Genomic DNA, 21,834 nt, shown 5'->3' with positions numbered 1-21,834 from the left:
AGGGGAGGAAGAGGAAGAGCAGGAAGAGGAGGGGGAGGAAGCAGAGGTACAGGAAGAGGAGGAGGGGAGGAAGAGGAAGAGGAGGGGGGAGGAAGAGGAGGGGGAGGAGGAAGTAGAGGAGGGGGAAGTAGAGGAGAAAGAGGAGGGTAGGAAGAGGAAGAGTTGGGAGGGGAGGAAGAGGAAGAGCAGGAAGAGGAGGTGGGAGGAGGAAGTAGAGGAGGAGAAGGGAGAGGAAGAGTAGGAGGGGTGGTGGTGGTGGTGGAGGAGGAGGAGGAGGAGGAGGAGAGAACTGTGGCATCCTTGGTGGTCTCTAGGTCGGTGGTTTTCTTGCAGACATTTCATGACCCAAGTAGTTAACCTCATCAGTGCTAGAGGGGGAAATACTCAATTGTGATGGACTTCTGTTCTTGTCCTGAAAAGCAAAGTTTTAAAATAGGAAACAAGATGTGTGGAAATGCAAAAAACACCGGATTTCATCCTACTTCTCCTATGTTGTCATAACAGGGACAAAGCAAGTTAGGATATGGAATTGCAAACATTGGGCAGATGTTTTCTACTGCATGTGTAGAACTGGGGAGAAGAATAGGTTGGGCAGAGACAGGGAGAAATGTAGGGAGAGAGGGAAGGAGAGAAAGAGAGAGAGAGAGAGGGAAGGGATGGAGAATGAAGACAGTGAGAGGGGGGAAGGAATGGAGGGAAAGAGGGAGAGAGAAGAAAAGAAAAGAAAGACAGAAAAAGAAAGAAGAGAGAGAATGAAGAGTGGGGAGTGAGGGAGGGAAGGAATGGAGGGAGCGAGGGAGAAAGAAAGAAAGAAAGAAAGAAAGACAAGAGGGAAGAAAGATAGAGGGATAGGAAGGGAGGGAGGGAAAGGAGGGAGAGAGAAAAAGAAAGGAGAGGAGAGAGAATGAGAGAGAGGGGGGAGGGAAAGAATAGAGAGAGAGAGGAAGAAAGAAAAGAAAGAAAGAAAAGGAAAGAAAGAAAGAAAGAATGAATGAAAAGAGAGAGAGAGAGAGAGGAGAGAGAGAGATGAGCCTTTTTGATGACTCTGGTGGGGAGGGGAGGGTTCTTGGAGACTTTGATGGGCTTGATTTATTGGTGTGGTTTTTAAGGCACAAACCACCTGTGCGCCTCCTTCCCTTCCAAATCCGATAAAAGGCGAGGCCATCAATTTGAGCACTCTCCCCAAAATCACATACGCGCCCCCGCTTTCCCTCCACCCCTCCCCACTCCTTGTCCCATAGTTCATTACCAAGAAGATTGTTGAACTGTTTTCTTACATTTTGCTATCATTCCTTGGGAGGTCAAGACTTTAAATGGGGGAGGGGGTGTCACTCTTTTACCCTTTCCAATAAAAGGATGAAGGATCCAGAGTTAGGCTATTTTTGTATAGTCTACTACAGCCATGGTCTGTCTCTTTCTTTCTTTCTTTCTTTCTTTCTTTCTTTCTTTCTTTCCTTCTTTCCTTCCTTCCTTCCTTCTTTTCCTTCCTTTGGGATGAGACTAGCTCTTTCTTTCTTTCTTTCTATCTATCTATCTATCTATCTATCTTTCTTTTCTTCTTCTTCCTTCATTTCCTCCTACTTTCCTTCCTTTTTTCCTTCCTTTCCTTCATTTGGGGTGAGACTAGCTCTTTCTTTCTTTCTTTCTTTCTTTCTTTTAAATTTCTTTTTCATTTCCTCCTTCCTTCCTTCTTTCTTTCCTTCTTTCCTTTTCTTTGTCCTTTCTTTCTTTTTCTCTTTCCTCTTCCTTCTTTCTTTCCTTTCTTTTCTCTTCCTGCCTTCTTTCCTTTCTTCCCTCTTTCTTTTCCTTTTTTCCTTCTTTCTTTCTTTCTTTTCCTTCATTCCCTTCCTTCCTTTGCTCCCTCCCTCCTCCTTTCCTTTCTTTCTTTCCTTCCCTCCCTCCCTCCTTCTTTCCTTTCTTTCCTCCTTTCCCTCCTCTCTCCCTTCCTTCTTGATAACATCTTGAGATTGGCCACAATGGGGTTATCATTTTCCCCCACCCTTCCCCCTTTTAAAATGTTCCAAATAATCCAAATGGAATATTTTGTTGCGGTGGAATTCAAGAATGAGAGCTGGGATCGAATAATACGTGGAGGGAAGGATCAAACCGGAGAGGAGGGTGGGTGGGTTTCCCTCCCCTTTTTCGCCTCCCATGGCTGAGAGGTAGAAAAATGTTTCCCTGTCTGAGGCATGTAGGAAGATGTCCCCAGAGTTCATGCCTGGCTAACCTGAGCCCTGTTTTTCACATTGCTTTGAAGGTCGTTCCTTTATGGAAAAAACAGGACTGAAATACACGTCTATTTAAGTATTTGACTACAAAGGGGAGATGGATAATATATGAAGGAATGCATAGTTCTGGAGGAATGAAAAAGGCTCCAGCAGAGTGATGGGGGTATAATAGCTGGCCCTACTGACAATCTCCTCCCCCTGGTGGAATTGTGAGTGGGCCATAAATGGCTCTTTCTTTCTTTCTTTCTTTCTTTCTTTCTTTCTTTCTTTCTTTCTTTCTCTCTCTCTCTCTTTCTCTCTCTGTGTCTCTCTGTCTCCCTCTCTCTGTTTTATTTTTAATTTTATATGTCAAGAATGTATAAGATAACAAATATAGATATAAACGATATAGACATGTTTAGGAATACATGAAATGGATGCAAATAAATGGGAACATTAGGATGGGGATGGTAGGCATGATGGTGCACTTATGTATGCCCCTTCTCTCTCCCCCCCTTCCCTCTCCCTCCCTCTCTCTCTCTCCCTCTCTTTTTCCCTCTCTCTCTCTCCTCCCTCCCTGCCTGCCTTCTTTCCTTTCCTCCCTCTCTCCCTTTCTTCCTTCCTTTCTCTTTTTTCTCTTCCTTCCTTCTTTTTTCTTTCCTTCTTTATTTCTCTTTCTTATTCCTTCCTTCCTTCTCCTTCCTTTCTTTCTCCTTCCTTCCTTCCTTCTTTTTTCTTTCCTTCTTTATCTCTCTTTCTCATTCCTTCCTTCCTTCTCCTTCCTTCCTTCTTTTTTCTTTCCTTCTTTATTTCTCTTTCTTATTCCTTCCTTCCTTCTCCTTCCTTTCTTTCTCTATTCTTCCTTCCTTCTTTTTTCTTTCCTTCTTTATTTCTCTTTCTTATTCCTTCCTTCTCCTTCCTTCCTTTCTCCTTCCTTCCTTCTTTTTTCTTTCCTTTTTTCTTTTTCTTTCTTATTCCTTCCTTCCCCTTCCTTTCTTTCTCCTTCCTTCCTATCTTCCTTCCTTCTTTTTTTCTTTCCTTCTTTATCTCTCTTTCTTATTCCTTCCTTCCTTCTCCTTCCTTTCTTTCTCCTTCCTTCCTTCTTTTTTCTTTCCTTCTTTATTTCTCTTTCTTATTCCTTCCTTCTCCTTCCTTTCTTTCTCCTTCCTTCCTTCCTTCTTTTTTCTTTCCTTCTTTATTTCTCTTTCTTATTCCTTCCTTCCTTCTCCTTCCTTTCTTTCTCCTTCCTTCCTTCTTTTTTCTTTCCTTCTTTATTTTTCTTTCTTATTCCTTCCTTCCTTCTCCTTCCTTTATTTCTCCTTCCTTCCTTCTTTTTTCTTTCCTTCTTTATTTTTCTTTCTTATTCCTTCCTTCCTTCTCCTTCCTTTATTTCTCCTTCCTTCCTTCTTTTTTCTTTCCTTCTTTATTTTTCTTTCTTATTCCTTCCTTCCTTCTCCTTCCTTTCTTTCTCCTTCCTTCCTATCTCCCTTCCTTCTTTTTTTCTTTCCTTCTTTATTTCTCTTTCTTATTCCTTCCTTCCTTCCTTCTCCTTCCTTTCTTTCTCTTTCCTTCCTTCCTTCTTTTTTCTTTCCTTCTTTCTTTCTCTTTCTTTCATACCTTCTTTTCTCCCTTCATTCATTCCTTAAACCATTTCTTCTTTCTTCTTTCTTTTCCTTCTTTCCTTCCTTCCTTCCTTCCTTCCCATCTTTACAAATAACTCAAGGTGGTGAACACCTCCCACATCTTTCCTTCTTCCTTTTCCACAGAATAACAATAACACCACTATGAGGTGGTTTGGTCTGAAAGAGTGGGATTTGCCCAAACTCATTCTGCTGGCTTTCACAGCTAAGACAAAACTAGAATTCACCATCTAGTGAATTCATAGGACCATGAGTTCTAATCCCATCTTAAGTCATGAAAACTAGCTGGGTGACTTAAGGTGGGACTTTCATGACTTAAGGTGGGACTAAAACTCATATTCTCCTGTTCTCTAGCCTGCTGCCTTAACCGGTAAACCAAACTGGCTCTTCTTTATATTTTCCCCTGGACTCCACAACCTATAACTTAAATAAAAAATTAAGAACCAGGCAGTCCGTCTCCTTGCCTTCCTTCTTAATCTTCTCCTAGAGCAGGGGTCAGCAACCCGTGGCTCAGGAGCCGCATGTGGCTTTTTCATTCTTCCGCTGCGCCTCCCTGTTGCTCAAAATATGCGTCACAACCGCCAATGTGTGATGTCCACTGGCATGTGATTTATTGAGCTTTTCGACCCCCGGTAAGCCAACCATGGGTAAATCCAAGAAAATATTTTTTTTCAGAATGGCACATGGGGGGCATTACATTAGAATTCTTTATTCTTTATAGAATAGAATTCTTTATTGGCCAAGTGTGATTGGACACACAAGGGATTTGTCTTTGGTGCAGATGCTCTCAGCGTACATAAAAGCAGTAATGGGCAGCCAAATTTTTTTGCTGCCCCACTGTGGGTGTGGCTTATTTTGTGGGTGTGACTTGATGGTCATGTAACTGGGTAGGAGTTGTTTGCCAGCCATGTGACCAGGTGGGAGTGGCTTGAACAATCACCATCGTTCAAGTGAACTGTTAAGTCCTCAACTTTCAACCTCACCAGTGTCGCTCTCTGGGGTGACAATTTGTTTCATGTTTCTCATGCTCTCCCTCCTGGGTCTCCTCCTGCCTCAGGCTGGGTAGCTACATGAACGGGTGCCGATCAGGTGTTGAGAAAAGAGGGGGGGAGGAAATGGACCCCCTGCAACACCTGTTGGTGCTGGTCTCCCTGCCACTTTCCAAGGAGGAAGAGGAGGAGGATGGGAGGGCGGGGATGATCAGCTAAAGCTGGGCACTTCATTTCCGCCGGTGGAACTGCGTTCCACCCCATCCTGCCTGCTGCCCACCCCTGCATAAAAGAAAATATACCTTTGTCAACAATCATGAGGTACAACACTTAATGATTGTCATGGGGATAAAATAAGCAATGAAGAAACAATTAATAAAATCTTAAGGATACAAGCAACAAGTTACAGTCATACAGTCATAAGTGGCAGGAAACGGGTGATAGGAACGATGAGAAAAAAACTAGTGCTAATAGTAGTGCAGACTTAGTAAATAGCTTGACAGTGTTGAAGGAATTATTTGTTTAGCAGAGTGATGGCATTTGGGAAAAAACCTGTCCTTCTGTCTAGTTGTCTTGGTGTGCAGTGCTCTGTAGTGATGTTTTGAGGGTAGGAGTTGAAACAGTTTGTGTCCAGGATGCAAAAAGTCAGTACATATTTTCACAGCCCTCTTTTTGACTCCTGCAGTATACAGGTCCTCAATGGAAGGCAGGTTGGCAGCAATTGTGGGTGTAGGCACATATGTGCCTGTAAAAGCACAAGTGTGCACTCTTTCAGCACCCGAGGAAAAGATTCACTGTCACTGATCTATAGCATCGCCAAAGGGCGCTTCGTCCCTCTTATACCAGTGATGCTCGAATATTATTATTATTATTGATAATAATAATAATAATAATAATAATTTATTAGATTTGTATGCCGCCGCTCTCCGAAGAGAGGGGCAGCATACATATTATTATTATTATTATTATTATTATTATTATTATTATTATTATTATTATTATTATTATCATCATCATCATCATCATCATCATCATCATCATTAATTAGGTTTGTACGCCACCCCTCTATGAGGACTCGGAGCAGCTCACAACAACAAAACAGTACAAATCGAATGATTAAAAGCAATTTAAAACCCTTAATATAAAACCTGTCAAATATCTCAGACAAACCATACATAAAACGGAAACGGCCCAGGGGAATCAATTTCCCCATGCCTGATGGCAGAGGTGGGTTTTAAGGAGTTTGCAAAAGACAAGGAGGGTGGGGGCAATCCTAATCTCTGGGGGGAGTTGATTCCAGAGGGTCAGGGCCGCCACGGAGAAGGCTCTTCTCCTGGGTCCCGCCGGAGAAGGCCAACTCTGTGGGATCTAACCGGTCTCTGCTTTCCTGTTATCTCTTCCTCCATCCCACTCTTTCACCAAAGGCAAAAACATTGCAAAGTGCGGGTGGAGGGGAGGAGAAAGAAAGAACGATTTAGAGAGAGGACTTCGGATTGGAATTTTCACCCTCTCTCATTCTTATTCTTCTTTACACCCATACATATACCATGTCAACCTGTTACCCACTTACACATTTTTCCAATATATCATAAATACATATCCTAAATTCTCACCGTTTAGGCTTCCGTCTCCTGTTTGTTTTCCTTCTATACTGCTCTAAAAAAATAAAGGGAACACTTAAACAACACAATATAAGTCCAAGTAAATCAAATTTCTGTGAAATCAAACTGTCCACTTAGGAAGCAACCCTGACTGACCATCAATTTACCAATGATGTGCACATTGACCTTTGTACAGAGCAAAGCATTCAATGAGAATATTTCATTCATTCAGATCTAGGATGTGTTCTTTGCGTGTTCCTTTTATTTATTTATTTATTTTTGAGCAGTATATTTGCATGCTAGGGAGGGGGAGTAGGGAAGGGGTATTCATTTTTCTTCTCCCTTTGCGCCTCTCCTCACCCCCACCCATCTACCCATCCAACTAGCCTTGCTATCTTCATTTGTAACCCCCGGACGGTGCCTAGAATCATGCCGAGACATCTACGGCTTGATAAATTAAAAACATTTTGAGATAGAGAGAGAGAGAGAGAAAGGAATTATCCAAAGCAAGTCGTTTTATCTGGCTGAACCGATGCGCAGAATGGATCTCCTCTTTCCTTCTTTGTCTTTTTGCTAAGATTCATATATTACAATTTATTTGTTTGTTTGTTTGAATTTCTTTAGGCCTCACAGTGTATGTGTGTGTACATGTCTTGCTTTTTAATATACAGTTGGTACCTCTGCCTACAAACGCCTCTACTTACAAACTTTTCTAGATAAGAATCGGGTGTTCAAGATTTTTTTGCCTCTTCTCAAGAACCATTTTCCACTTACAAACCCGAGCCTCTGAAACTGTAAGCGGAAAAGGTGGGGAGAAGCCTCCGTGGGGCCTCTCTAGGAATCTCCTGGGAGGAAACAGGGCCGGAAAAGGTGGGGAGAAGACTCCGTGGGGCCTCTCTATGAATTTCTTGGGAAGAAACAGGGCCAGAAAAGGTGGGGAGAAGTCTCCGTGGAGCCTCTCTAGGAATTTCTTGGGAAGAAACAGGGCCAGAAAAGGTGGGGAGAAGTCTCCGTGGGGCCTCTCTAGGAATTTCTTGGGAAGAAACAGGGCCGGAAAAGGTGGGGAGAAGACTCCGTGGGGCCTCTCTATGAATTTCTTGGGAAGAAACAGGGCCAGAAAAGGTGGGGAGAAGTCTCCGTGGGGCCTCTCTAGGAATTTCTTGGGAAGAAACAGGGCCAGAAAAGGTGGGGAGAAGTCTCCGTGGGGCCTCTCTAGGAATTTCTTGGGAAGAAACAGGGCCAGAAAAGGTGGGGAGAAGCCTCCGTGGGGCCTCTCTAGGAATCTCCTGGGAGGAAACAGGGCCGGAAAAGGTGGGGAGAAGTCTCCGTGGGGCCTCTCTAGGAATCTCCTGGGAGGAAACAGGTCCTCCACTCTCCCTGTGGTTTCCCCAATCACAGGCATTATTTGCTTTTACATTTATTCCTATGGGAAAAATTGCTTCTTCTTACAAACGTTTCTACTTCAGAACCTGGTCACGGAACAAATTAAGTTCGTAAGTAGAGGGACCACTGCATAAGGCACACCTTCCTCCCCCCCACACTCAAAAGAGGGTGGCATGGTGGGCTTTATATTACCAAATGCAGTTATTTTTGGCCTCCTGAAGCCCTTCCCTCGCATCCAATTTGTGCCACAAATGGCGCCGTATTTTGCAAAAAGTATTTCTCAGAGTTTGGGAGGCCTGCAAAGTGCTCCTGGGGGCTCGGGGAATGCCAATACACTACTATTTTTGCAAAAAAAAAAAAACTGGGTGGAAAATGGGCCATTTTGCACAAAACAGGGGTGTCTTTGCCTTCCCCCAACCCCCCAGGAGCACTCTGCAGACTTCCCAGACCCTCTGTGTGCTCCATTTTTTGCAATAATGGGTGAAGAACAGGTCTGTTTTTGCAAAAAAAAAAAAAAGAGAGAGAGATGCACAGAGGATTTGAAAGGCCTGCAGAGTGCTCCTGGGGGGTTTGGAAAGGCAAAAGTCCCCCTGTTTTTGCAAAAAAAATGGGGCACGCAGAGGATTTGGGAGGCTTGCAAAGTACCTCTGGGGTCCAAGGATGATAGAAACATTTTTTCTCCTTTTTTTCCCTCCACTTTGAAATCTTGGTGTGTCTCATACGTTGGCGTGTCTTATAGCCCGAAAAATACGGCATTTGTTTGTTTGTTTTCTCCATCATCGAAATCTTTTGTAAATGAGTGGCTGCTTCTCTTTGTTCCCACACCAGCCAATATTTTCCTTGGAACTAAGAGATCCAGTTTGGGTAGGCAAGCCAAAAAAGCTCATAGAAATACTGGATTGTATAAACAGAGGCATGGAATCCAAATCATGTGAAAGTATTAATACCGCTTCGTAAATCCTTAGTAAGGCCACACTTGGAATACGGCATCCAGTTTTGGTCACCACGTTGCAAAAAAAAAGATGTTGAGACTTTGGAAACAGTGCAGGGAAGAGCAACTAAGTCAATTAAAAGACTTGGAGGCTAAAACATACGAAGAACAACTACAGGTGCTGAATATGTCTAGTTTAATGAAAAGGACCAGGGGAGACATGATAGCAGTCTTCCAATATCTCAGGGGTTTGCCCAAAGAAGAGGGAGTCAAGGTATTCTCCAAAGCACTTGAGGGTAGAACAAGAAGCAATGGGTGGAAACTGTTCTGTCGGGCTCTCTGGTAAACTCCTCCCAAAAATTCACAGGTACAAATTTCAGACACACACACGTTTGAAAATTCAAAACAATGTTCTTTATAATGAAAATTCACTGAAACCAAGCCCTCTTTTGGTATAGCAAAGAGCACTCGTCTCCAAACAAACTGGTAATTTGTACAAGTCCCTTATCAGTTCTGTGATACTTAGCTTGCAGCTGGGAGGCAATTCACAGTCCTTCTTTCACAAAGTGAAACACACTTTGCTCTGCTTTAGTTTCAAAGTGGGGAAAAAGCAGTACACAAAAGGTCAAAGTCAGTAAAGCAGTCACGAAACACAATGATCAGATAATCCTCCACAATGGCCAAACCCACAGGCTGCTCTTTATAGCAGCCTCACTAATGACCACAGCCCCACCCAACCACAGATGGCCTCATTTTCTTTGATAATAATCTCTCAGTTGTTGTTGCCTATGCATCGCTCTCCGCATGCGTGGCTGTATCATTAACTCTTGTTCTGAATCCAAGGAGGAGCTAGATAATTGATCTCCTTCTGAGCTGTCTGCCACACTCTCCTCCTCCCTGTCACTCATGTCTTCTTGGTCAGAGGAGCCTTCATCAGCAGATTCCACCGGGGGCAAAACAGGCCTGCAGCATGTGGATGTCTCCCCCAAATCCACAGTCCTTGGGGAAGGAGCTGGGCCGGAGCTAACCACAACAGAAACTAATCAAGAAGAGAAGCAACTTAGAACTAAGGAGGAATTCCCTGACAGTCAGAACAATCTTTATTTATTTATTCAATTTGTATGCCTCCTAACTCCCAAGGGACTAATCAACCATGATATTGCTATCAATCATGATAGCAGTGTTCAAATATTTGAATGGCTGCCCCAAAGAGGAGAGGGGTTAACCTATTTTCTAAAGCCCCCTGAAGGCCAGACAAGAAATAATGAATGGAAACTAACCCAGGAGAGAAGCAACCTAGAACTAAGGAGAAATTTCCTGACGGTGAGAACAATCAACCAGTGGAACGGCTTTGCTTTCAGCTCTGGGTGCTCCATCACTTGAAGTCTTTAAGGTTTTGAACTCAAAATTTCCACTACCATTTTGCCCGAACCGATCTGAACCCTGCTGAATACTAACTCTGATAGGACAAATGTCTCTGTGTGCATCACTATACTCAACTTTGGAAATTGAGTTAAATACTTCTTAACAAACAAACAAGCAAGCAAGCAAACAAACAAACAAACAAATAGTGTCTCTCATTTCTCTCTCTCTTTCTCTCTTTTTCTTTCTTTTTCTCTCTTTCACTCTCTCGCTTTCTTTCTGTCTCCATTTTATCTCTTTCTTTCTCTCCCCCTCTCTCTTTTTTTCTCTCTCTCTCTCTTTTTCTCTCTCTCTCTCTTTCTTTATCTCTATATCTCTCCATTCCTACCTCTCTCTTTCTCACTCTCTCTATCTCTTTTTCTCTATTCTCTCTCTCTCTTTCTCTCTTTCTTTTTCTCCCCCTCTCTTGTTATCTCTCTTTCTCTTTCTCTCTTTCTCTCTCCATTCTCTCTCTTTCTCTTTTTATCTCTCTCCATTCTCTCTCTTTCTCTGTTTCTATTCTCTCTCTTTTTCTTTCTCTGCCTCTCTCTCTTTCTCTCTTTCTCTTTCCCTCTTTCTCTCTCTTTCACTCTTTCTCTTTCCCCCTCTCTCACTCATTCCCAAAGGTGTCTAAAGGTTGGATCATGGCAAATGGACCAAACGTTGTTAATCTGAAACCTTTTGTTGCTCATCCTCATGAGCCATGGTGGCTCCCTGGTTAGAATGTAGTATTGCAAGTTAACTCTGATGTTAACGTCTATCTATCTATCTATCTTTGGATCTACAGGAGAATCCTTGAGCTTTGCTGATGATTTACTGTCCGGCCTTGGAACTGCCTGCGTTGCTGCTGGGAGGACTCATGGGGACAGCCAGGATGCCAGCCTTTACTCCGTCATTTTCAAATGCTTGGAGCCAGATGGATTATACAAGTAAGCAAATCAAAGAGAGGGCAGGAGGGAGGGATGTAGAGGGGGTTTCATCCCGGTTTAGACTGATTCAGCCAAACTGGTAGCAAACCACTGGTGAAGTCACAGAGCTGGTTCGGGGGTTTTGTTAAAAATTAAATTGCTGATTTTTTAATTTTTTTAAAAAATGGTGGCATGCACCACCCCCTTGTTTTCAGCCTTTTTTTGAGGGGGGGGTGGGATTTTTTGAGAATTTTCAGAATTCTGCATGCACATGCACCCAGAGCCGGGGTGGCACAGCAGATAGAGTGCAGTACTCCAGGCCACTGAAGCTGACTTTAGATCTGTAGGTCAGTGGTTCAAATCTCATCACCAGCTCAAGGTTGACTCAGCCTTCCATTCTTCCAAGGTGGGTAAAATGAGGACCCTGATTGTGGGGGCAATAGGCTGGCTCTGTTAAAAAATGATTTTTCTAACATGCTGTAAGCCACCCTGAGTCTAAGGAGAAGGGAGGCATAAAAATAAATAAAATAAAATAAAACGATAGATAGATAGATAGATAGATAGATAGATAGATAGATAGATAGATAGATAGATAGATAGATAGATAGATCATGGCAACTGGACCAAACTTTGTTAATTTGAAACCTTTTGTTGCTCATCCTCATGGGCCTTGTTGGCACAGTGGTTAGAATGCAGTATTGCAAGTTAACTCTGCTGGCTGCCTGCAGTTCGATTGTCACTGGTTCAAGATTGACTCAGCCTTCCATCCTTCTGAGGTGGGTCAAATGAGGAGCCAGATTGTTGGGGCCAAGAGGCCGACTCTGTAAACCACTTAGGGAGGGCTGTAGAAGCACTGTGAAGTGGGATATAAGTCTAAATGCTATTACTATTCCTTGCTTTGCTTGCTTGCATCCTTCCTTCCTTCCTTCCTTCCTTCCTTCCTTCCTTCCTTCCTTACTTCCTTCTATGGTGTGCAGTGGTTAGAATGCAGTATTGCAGGCTAACTCTTCTAAGTTCGAATCTCACCAGGCTCAAGATTGACCCAGTCTTCCATCCTTCTGAGATTGGTAAAATGCAGACCCAGATTGTTGGGGTCAATAGGCTGCTTCTGTAAACTACTTACAGAGGGCGGTGTTTAAGTCTAAGTACTATTGTTATTTCTTCCTTCCTTCCCTCCCTCTTCTCCTTCCATCCCTCCCTTCCTTCCTTCCTTCCTCCTCCCTTCCTTCTTTGCCATGGTGGGGAAGTGGTTAGAATGCAACACTATAGGCTAACTCTACACACTGCCAGCAGTTCGATCCTGACTGGTTGAAGGTTGACTCAGACTTCCATCCTTTTCGAGCTGGGTCAAATGAGGACCCAGATTGTTTGGGGGCAAGAGGCTGACTCTATTAAGGGCTTAGAGAGGGCTGTGAAGTGGCACATACACCTAAGTGCTACTGCTATTGCTATTCAAGCCACTTCATCATCAAATTAGTTAGGCAGAGAGTCTGCGCCCACTTCCCTGGGTGTCCCTCTTGCAACTTACTTGCTTCTCCACTTCTTGAAAGAAAACACATTTCCTTGGAAGCTGTTGAAGTTGTCGACAATTCCATGGGGAGGTTGTGTTTTGAAGTTGCCTGTCAGGCAGACAAGTGCATGCTGAGTTGTGCATTCTCCCAATACTGCCTCATCCCTTCTTTGGGTAACACAATCCAAAGGCCAATATGGGAGTTGAGTAACCTCTTTCATCCCCTCTTTGCAAATTCCACAAATATTATTTAACATCCTGGCTGCTTGCATCGTCCGCATTTTGGGCTTACCTCAAGCAATGAGTCCCTGCAATTGATCCAGTCCCTTCCCTTCCCTTGCACATGTTTCCTTCCTTAGATCAAAGCCAACCTTGTGGCTTCTGAGAAGCAACAAACAAATAGAGCATGATGGAGTTCGTAGCCTTTCCAACATCTGACATTTTGAAGAAACAAACAAAAACATTTCTTTCTTTTTCCTTTTTTGGCCAAAAGGATTGCTAGGAAATCCATGTTTGTGGTTTGAGAAGGAGGAGGAGGAGAAGGAAAAGGAGAAGATGGGGGAGGAGGATATAATGGAGGAGGTAGAGAAGGAGGAGGTTGAGGAGGAGAAGGAGAAGACGGAGGAGAAGTTGATGGAGGAGGAGGTGGAGATGGGGAGGAGTAGAAGGAGGAGGAGAAGGAAAGGGTGAAGGAGGAGGAGAGGATGGAGGAGGAGGAGAAAGAGATGGAGATGGAGGAGGAGAAGAAGAAGAAGGAAGAGAAGGAGAAGATGGAGGAGGAGGAGATGATGGAGGAGGAGGAGAAAGAGGTGGAGATGAAGGAGAAGAAAAAGGAAGAGAAGGAAAAGATGGAGGAGGAGGAGGAGATGATGGAGGAGAAGGAGATGATGGACAAGGAGGAAGAGAAGGAGAAGAGAAGGAGAAGATGGAGGAGGAAGAGATGTAGTAGGAGAAGGAGGAGGTGGAGAAGAAGGAGGAGAAGAAAGACATTATTATTATTATTATTATTATTATTATTATTATTATTATTATTATTATTATGCCTATGACGGATTTAGAACTCACAATCTCCCACTTTCTATCCCAATACCTTAACCGCTAGGCTAAACTGCCTTTCCCCCTTCCTCCTGTGGAAGTGAAAATAGTTTCTAACTCAGAAGTTCCTTCGTTTTTTCTCCAAGTTCCCTTGGTGACTCCCCCCCCCAATCTTGGGAACAGAAAATTGTTTGCCCTTTCCCCCAGCACCACCACCACTAAAAAAATGAAGCTCTCGCCCATTATCTGCCTAGCCTCCAGCTGTACCTAGGAGCTGTGTATATGCTGGATTCATCTCTTGGCGAAGAAGATAAATCAAGTTAGATAGGAAGGTGGCTTGGAAGTATAAGCAGGGAAGACAAATTAGCCAGTGTTTAGAAGTTCTGTACAGGAGAGATAACGTGGATTCTTCATGCTTTTCTTCTTCTCAGCTCTTCTTTTTTTCTCACTCTCTCCTGCTTCCCTGGAAATAATAGCCGGGGAAAGGTTGCTAGGAGGGAATAAAACATGAGTATTTGTCTGCCTAGTCCCTTGATAAGGCTTCATTGATTGATAACCTCAAATTGGAACCGCATTCATCCTTCCCTTATCTCATTCGGGCTCTTCCTAACCTCCCCCATGTATAGTAAGCTAATGCAATTAAATAAATCTTTCCTAATCCTATATCTCTCCCCCGAAAGTAGTGGGGTGGGGGAGTGGAGAAGGAGCTTTCGAAGCCAGGGAGGTAAGAAGACCAAAATAAAAAAAATGGAGAGTGGTTTTGTGTTCTTTCTAACTTGAAAAGCATTTCATCTTCCTCAAAAGCCACTTTGGTCTGGTTTAAGTTACGGCACAGGTGCTAGAGAGCTGAAATCTGTGAGTTCAAGTCCCATTTTAGGATTGAAAGCCAGTTGGGTGAACTTTGGGCCAATCACTAGGGGGTGGTGGGGCGTTTACCCAGGTTCGCCTGGTGCACCAGTTGCGGCCCTATTTGGACCGGGAGTCACTGCTCACAGTCACTCACGCCCTCATCACCTCGAGGTTCGACTACTGTAACGCTCTCTACATGGGGCTACCTTTGAAAAGTGTTCGGAAACTTCAGATCGTGCAGAATGCAGCTGCGAGAGCTATCATGGGCTTTCCTAAATACCCCCATGTCACACCAACACTCCACAGTCTGCATTGGTTGCCGATCAGTTTCCGGTCACAATTCAAAGTGTTGGTTATGACCTATAAAGACCTTCATGGCACCGGACCAGAATATCTCCGGGACCGCCTTCTGCCGCACGAGTCCCAGTGACCAGTTAGGTCCCACAGAGTGGGTCTTCTCCGGGTCCCATCAACTAAACAATGTCGTTTGGCGGGACCCAGGGGAAGAGCCTTCTCTGCAGCGGCCCCGACCCTTTGGAACCAACTCCCCCCAGATATCAGAGTTGCCCCCACCCTCATAGCCTTTCGTAAGCTCCTTAAAACCCACCTCTGTTGTCAGGCATGGGGGAATTGATACTTTCCCTCCCCCTAGGCTTATAAAATTTATGTATGGTATGCTAGTATGTATGATTGGTTTCTAAATTGGGGTTTTAAATTAACTTAAATATTAGATTTGTTTACATTGTATTATTATTGCTGTGAGCCGCCCCGAGCCTGCGGAGAGGGGCGGCATGCAAATCTGATAGATAGATAAATAAATAAATAAATAAATAAATAAATAAATAAATAAATAAATAAAGAAAGAAAGAAAGAAAGAAAGAAAGAAAGAAAGAAAGAAAGAAAGATGATGAGTTCTACTTCCACCTTAGCCATGAAACTGGCTTGGTGATATTGGGTCAAACTTCAGGAGATGGTGAACTCTCCTTCTACCTTAGCCATGAAAGCTGGCTTGGTGACTTTGGGTCAAACTTCATGAGATGGTGAGTTCTAATCCCACCTTACCCATGAAAACCAGTTGGGTGACTCTAGCCCAATCACCAGGAGATGGTGAGCCCATAGATATGAAAGCTGGTTTGGTGACTTTGGGGTCAATCCACCAGGAGATGGTGAGTTCTAGTTTCACCTTAGCCATGAAAGCTGGCTTGGTGACTTTGGGCCAAAATGGTGAACTCTTCTTCTACCTTAGCTATGAAAGCTGGTTTGGCGACTTTGGGTCAGTCATCAGGAGATGGTGAGTTCTAGTCTCACCGTAGCCATGGAAACCAGCTGGGTAACTTTAGCCCAATCCTAAGGAAATGGTGAGTTCTAGTCTTGCCTTAGGCATGAAATCTGATTGGGTGACTTTGAGACAATCAACAGGATTGTTGTTGTGCAGAAAATAGGAGGAAAAAGGTGTGTTGGATATGCTCGCTGCCATAAACTATTTGTAAAAAAGTAGGATATAATAAATGAATAAAATATCATAGTGCCCTTCTTCGTTGTACTATCTTTCATTTGTGCTATCTGAACATGTTCTTTTCAGTTTTTTATTTTGTTTATCCATCGCTGAGACATCTATCCTTCAGTTGGAGATCACATGCAAGCTGTACTCTACCTTTAACCCACCCAACAATTTCCTTTCTAATTAAATATATATATATATATATATATATATATATATATATATATATATATATATATATATATATATATATATCGCTTTTAGTTCCATTCTCCACTTTCTCTGCAGGAGAAGGGAAATGTTTTACTTTTCATTGTAGTGGCAGTGTCCAACACTTTGGAGGATATGGATATTGTGGACAGCCCACAAACCTGTTAGATGTCAAGGTCTTCTTCGAACACAATGGGCAAACCTCATCAGTGGCAGGGTCCAATAGTACTAAATAAATACAGTGGTACCTCTACCTAAGAATGCCTCTACTTACAAACTTTTCTAAATAAGAAGCCAGTGTTTAAGATTTTTTTGCCTCTTTTCAAGAACCACTTTCCACTTAACCTGAGCCTCTAAAACTGTAACCAGAAAGGCAGGAGAAGCCTCCGTGGGGCCTCTATAGGACTCTCCTGGGGGGAAACAGGGCCGGAAAAGGTGGGGAGAAGCCTCTGTGGAGCCTCTCTAGGAATCTCCTAGGAGGAAACAGGGCCGGAAAAGATGGGGAGAAGCCTCTGTGGAGCCTCTCTAGGAATCTCCTAGGAGGAAACAGGGCCGGAAAAGGTGGGGAGAAGCCTCTGTGGAGCCTCTCTAGGAATCTCCTAGAAGGAAACAGGGCCGGAAAAGATGGGGAGAAGCCTCTGTGGAGCCTCTCTAGGAATCTCCTGGGAAGAAACAAGGCCTCCACCCTCCCTGTGGTTTCCCCAATCGCACGCATTATTTGCTTTTACACTGATTCCTATGGGAAAAATTGCTTCTTCTTACAAACTTTTCTACTTAAGAACCTGGTCACGGAACGAATTAAGTTCATAAGTAGAGGTGCCACTGTACTAAACTGCCATGAGACTGACATAGGGAAATTATGGTAAATTGGGGAGAGGGATGTTTTAAGTAACATCCTACTTATACACAACTGTGATCCCTGCTTTGCAAGACCCACAAGAGGGCAGTGTCATAGAAGGCAGAAGAGGCAAGGAACTGCACATTCTCCATGATGTCATGATGTCTTGAACTGTCAAGCTGTCAAACTTTTCATCCTTCTAATCCAGCCCTGTATGGTTGGTCCATTTCTTGTTTTCTTTTACCAGTGGTTGAATCTGCATTCTTCTGCTAAAAAAAAAAATACATATTCACCACCCTTCTCCCACCAAAATGGCTGGTTTTGCCCATGTCACACCAACACTCCGCAGTCTGCATTGGTTGCCGATCAGTTTCCGGTCACAATTCAAAGTGTTGGTTATGACCTATAAAGCCCTTCATGGCACCGGACCAGATTATCTCAGGGACCACCTTCTGCTGCACGAATCCCACCGACCAGTTAGGTCCCACAGAGTTGGCCTTCTCCGGGTCCCGTCAACTAAACAATGCCGCTTGGCGGCACCCAGGGGAAGAGCCTTCTCTGTGGCGGCCCCGGCCCTCTGGAACCAACTCCCCCCAGAGATTAGAATTCCCCCCACCCTCCTTGCCTTTCATAAGCTACTTAAAACCCACCTCTGCCGCCAGGCATGGGGGAATTGAGATACTCTTTCCCCCTAGGCCTTTACAATTTTATGCATGGTATGTCTGAATGTATGTTTGGTTTTTACTTTAATGGGTTTTTAATTGTTTTTACTATTGGATTATTGTGTATACTGTTCTATTATTGTTGTTAGCCGCCCCGAGTCTCCAGAGAGGGGCGGCATACAAATCCAATAAATCAAATCAAATCAAATTATCCCTGGGAGAGAAATCTTCCTTCCTTAGAAAACTGGGAATCCTTTCTTAGTGGGCAGCCTGCAAAATAAAAGAACAGAATAATGGAAGAGCAAAACTTGGAGGTCTTCTAGCCCACCCACCCCACCCTGCTCAGGCAGGAAATTTTATACCGTGTCAGACAAATAGCTGTCCGATCTCTTCTTAAAAACTTCCAGTGATGGAGCATCCAAAACTTCTGGCATTTAGAAAGTAATGGGAGAACTAGTGCAGGGTTTCCTGCCTAAGCAGGGGATTGGATTAGAAGACCTCCAAGGTCCCTCCCAACTCTTACCTGACAGTTGTTTCACTTGATCAGTGTCCTTATTGTTAGGAAGTCTCATTAATTCTAGGTTGATTCTCTCCTTAATTAGTTTCCAAAATCTCAACACCTTTTTTTGCAATGTGGTGGCCAAAATTGGTTGCAGAGTTGCAGGTGTGGCCTCACTAAGGCTTTATAAAGAGGGACTAATACATCATGTGATCTTCATTCATTCATTCATTCTATCTATCTATCTATCTATCTATCTATCTATCTATCTATCTATCTATCTATCTCTCTATCTCTCTATCTCTCTCTCTATCTCTCTCTCTGTCTGTCTGTCTGTCTGTCTATCTATCTCTTTCTATCTATCTATCTATCTATCTATCTATCTATCTATCTATCTCTATCTCTGTATCTCTATCTATCTATCTATCTATCTATCTCTTTCTCTCTCTCTCTCTCTCTAACATATTTATATGCTGCCCAACTCCTGGGGGACTTTGAAGGATTCTATGCCTCTGTTTATACAAATCTTGAGTTAGGTTCTCTCCTTGTGAATTATTTGACACTGTTGTGGGGAAGGAAGGAAGAAAAAAAGGAAGGGAGGGAGGGAAGGAAGAGAGAGAGAGAAAGAAAGAAAAAGAAAGAGAAAGAAAGAAAGAAAGAAAGAAAGAAAGAAAGAAAGAAAGAAAGAAAGAAAGAGAACTTAGAACTACAACACTGGATTTCTGAGAGTGAATTTGTTGGATCTGTTTTAAGAGATTCATTTCCTTGGGCAGATGGCCGTTGGCATGTTAGGACTGCTTAAAGGAAAAGGGCGAAAAACCCCAGCTCTTCCTTAGCTCCCAACATGTGTCGGGTTGGAATCAACAAGCCAAATTACAGTCTTGCTAGACCGTTGCAACATGTATCTCTAGTCTTCCCTTCTCCTCCTTCTTATCCTCTGGCAAGCCAAAGCTTGACATGTGCCAAAAGTACAGGAAGTCCCCTTTGAAAGTTATCTCCAGAAGACAGGGATTTCCAGTTGGGGTTTTCTTGCTCCGCTGTCTGTCTGTCTGTCTGTCTGTCTGTCTGTCTGTCTGTCTGTCTCTGTCTCTGTCTCTGTCTCTGTCTCTCTCTCTCTCTCTCTCTCTCTCTCTTTCTTTCTTTCTTTTTAATTTTATTTTGTCAAGTATGTATACAAAGATACAATATAATAATATCCATGTACATGATACTAGTAAAAGAGAAACATTAGGACAGGGGATGGAAGGCTCTCTGGCGCACTTATGCACCCCCTTACTGACCTCTTAGGAATGGGAAGAGGTCAACAGTGGATAGGTCCCACAGAGTTGGCTTTCTCCGGGTCCCGTCGACTAAACAATGTCATTTGGCGGGACCCAGGAGAAGAGCCTTCTCTATGGCGGCCCCGACCCTCTGGAACCAGCTCCCCCCAGATATCAGAGTTGCCCCCACCCTCCTTGCCGTTCGCAAGCTCCTTAAAACCCACCTCTGTTGTCAGGCATGGGGGAATTGAATTTTTTTTCTCCCTTCCCCCTAGGCTTATAGAATTTATACATGGTATGTTTGTTGGTATGATTGGTCTCTTAAATTGGGGTTTTTTAGATTACTTTTTAATATTAGATTTGTTACATTGTTTTTTATTGTTGTTAGCCGCCCCGAGTCTTCGGAGAGGGGCGGCATACAAATCTAAATAAACTAAACTAAACTAAACTAGTCTAAGGGTAAAGTTTTGGGGATTAGGTGAGGATACTACAGAGTCTGATAGTGAGTTCCATGCATAAACTACTTGGTTACTAAAGTCGTATTTCCTACAGTCGAGTTTACTTTAAGCTTGTATCTGTTGTGTGCTCATGTTTTGTTGTGGTTGAAGCTGAAGAAGTCATTGACAGGAAGGTCATTGTAGCAGACGATTTTATGGGCTATGCTAAGGTCATGTTTAAGGCGACAAAGCTCCAAGCTTTCTAAGCCTAGGATTGTAAATCTAGTTGCGTAGGGTATTCTGTTGCGAGTGGAGGAGTGGAGGGCTCTTCTAGTAAAGTATCTCTGGCCATTTTCTAGAGTGTTTATGTCCAAAATGTGGTGTGGGTTCCAGACAGCATTCAAGGACTGCAAGAAATTTTAGAACAGGCCAAACTACCTAAAGTTCCACAAGAAATGGTCAACATAATAAATAAACCGATCACTGACACGGAATTAAAAGAAGCAATTAAAAATCAAAAAAACAATAAAGCACCAGGGCCGGATGGCCTGCCCGTAGAACTATATAAAGATCTGCCTATAGAAATGGAAAAGGCCCTGTTAGAAACACTGAATGAGGCCTTAGACAGAGGTAAAATCCCAACTTCATGGACAGAAGCAAACCTAGCGTTAATTCCAAAAAAAGATACAAACCATACAGATATATCTAATTACCGCCCGATCTCTCTTTTAAACGCCGATTATAAAATCTTCACCTCTATCCTAGTGAATAGAATCAAAGGATTTCTAAACTATTTTATACATTCGGACCAAAATGGTTTTCTTCCCGGGAGACAGCTTAAAAATAATATCAGAATTGTGTTAGACACACTGGAGTATTATGAAGTTCATAACGAAAAACAAGTGGCGCTAATTTTTCTTGACGCCCAGAAGGCTTTCGACAATGTGTCCTGGAAATTCATGATTAAACAACTAGAATATATGGAATTTGGTCCCAAATTTATAAATGCAATAAAAGCCATCTACTCTGTCCAATCAGCCTATATTATTCTCAATGGGGACACATCGACAAAAATCTCTCTTTACAAGGGTACAAGACAAGGATGCCCACTCTCCCCTTTATTATTTATCTTAACCCTTGAAGTACTAACGAGAATTATTAGAGACAAGGAAGATATAAGGGGATTAAATTGCAAGAAAGAAACCTATAAACTCCAAGCTTTCGCAGACGACCTGGTATTCATTTTAGAAGATCCTTTAGACTCAGGTCCCAAATTATTAGAAGTCCTGGAAGATTATGGTGCAGTGGCAGGCCTCAAAATAAATAAAACCAAAACCCAAATTCTAACCAAAAATATGCGACAATCACAGAAAGATATATTATCAGCTAAATTGGACATTCAAATAACTACAAAAATTAAATACCTCGGCATCAATTTGACAAACAGAGTGTCTAGCTTAAAATCCAACAACTATGATACTCTAATAGACCAAGTACAAGCAGACCTGTCAAAATGGAGGAACTTACAACTTTCCCTACTTGGGAGGATTGCAGCCATCAAACTGAATATATTACCTAAAATTCTGTTTTTATTTCAAACAATCCCCATACAATTAAAACAGGTTTTTTTTAACAATCTGACTAAAGTAACTAACAATTTCATTTGGCAAAACAAACGTCCCCGAATTCGACTGAAATATTTACAAGTTAAGAAAGAAGAGGGAGGACTGGCTCTTCCAATCTGGAAGGATTACTATATTGCTGCTTCCTTGGCATGGACAAGAGAGTGGATGAGTCTAACTAATACCAGACTTCTTAGCTTAGAAGGCCACGATCTCCATTTAGGGTGGCACTATTATCTCTGGGACGAAAAACCGACAACCCATAAATATTTCTCTAACCATTTGATAAGGAAATCACTAATCAACACTTGGAAAAAAATTAAAATTAAATTATATAAAGGAACCCCCATGT

General features: G+C 42.9%; 1 protein-coding gene across 1 annotated transcript in view; it reads left to right on the top strand.

Moving 5' to 3' along the window:
* Positions 1 to 21,834, top strand: part of ASTN2 (astrotactin 2) — a 397,091-nt gene that overhangs the window by 359,516 nt on the left and 15,741 nt on the right. Inside the window, 1 exon segment of the mRNA XM_070759605.1 lies at positions 10,940 to 11,081. Coding sequence (XP_070615706.1) covers positions 10,940 to 11,081 — 142 coding nt within the window.

Source organism: Erythrolamprus reginae, chromosome 8, assembly GCF_031021105.1.
Source record: "Erythrolamprus reginae isolate rEryReg1 chromosome 8, rEryReg1.hap1, whole genome shotgun sequence".
Classification (NCBI taxonomy): Eukaryota; Metazoa; Chordata; class Lepidosauria; order Squamata; family Dipsadidae; genus Erythrolamprus; species Erythrolamprus reginae.
The sequence above is the reverse complement of the archived record's forward strand: the minus strand, read 5'-3'. Positions and strand labels throughout refer to the sequence as shown.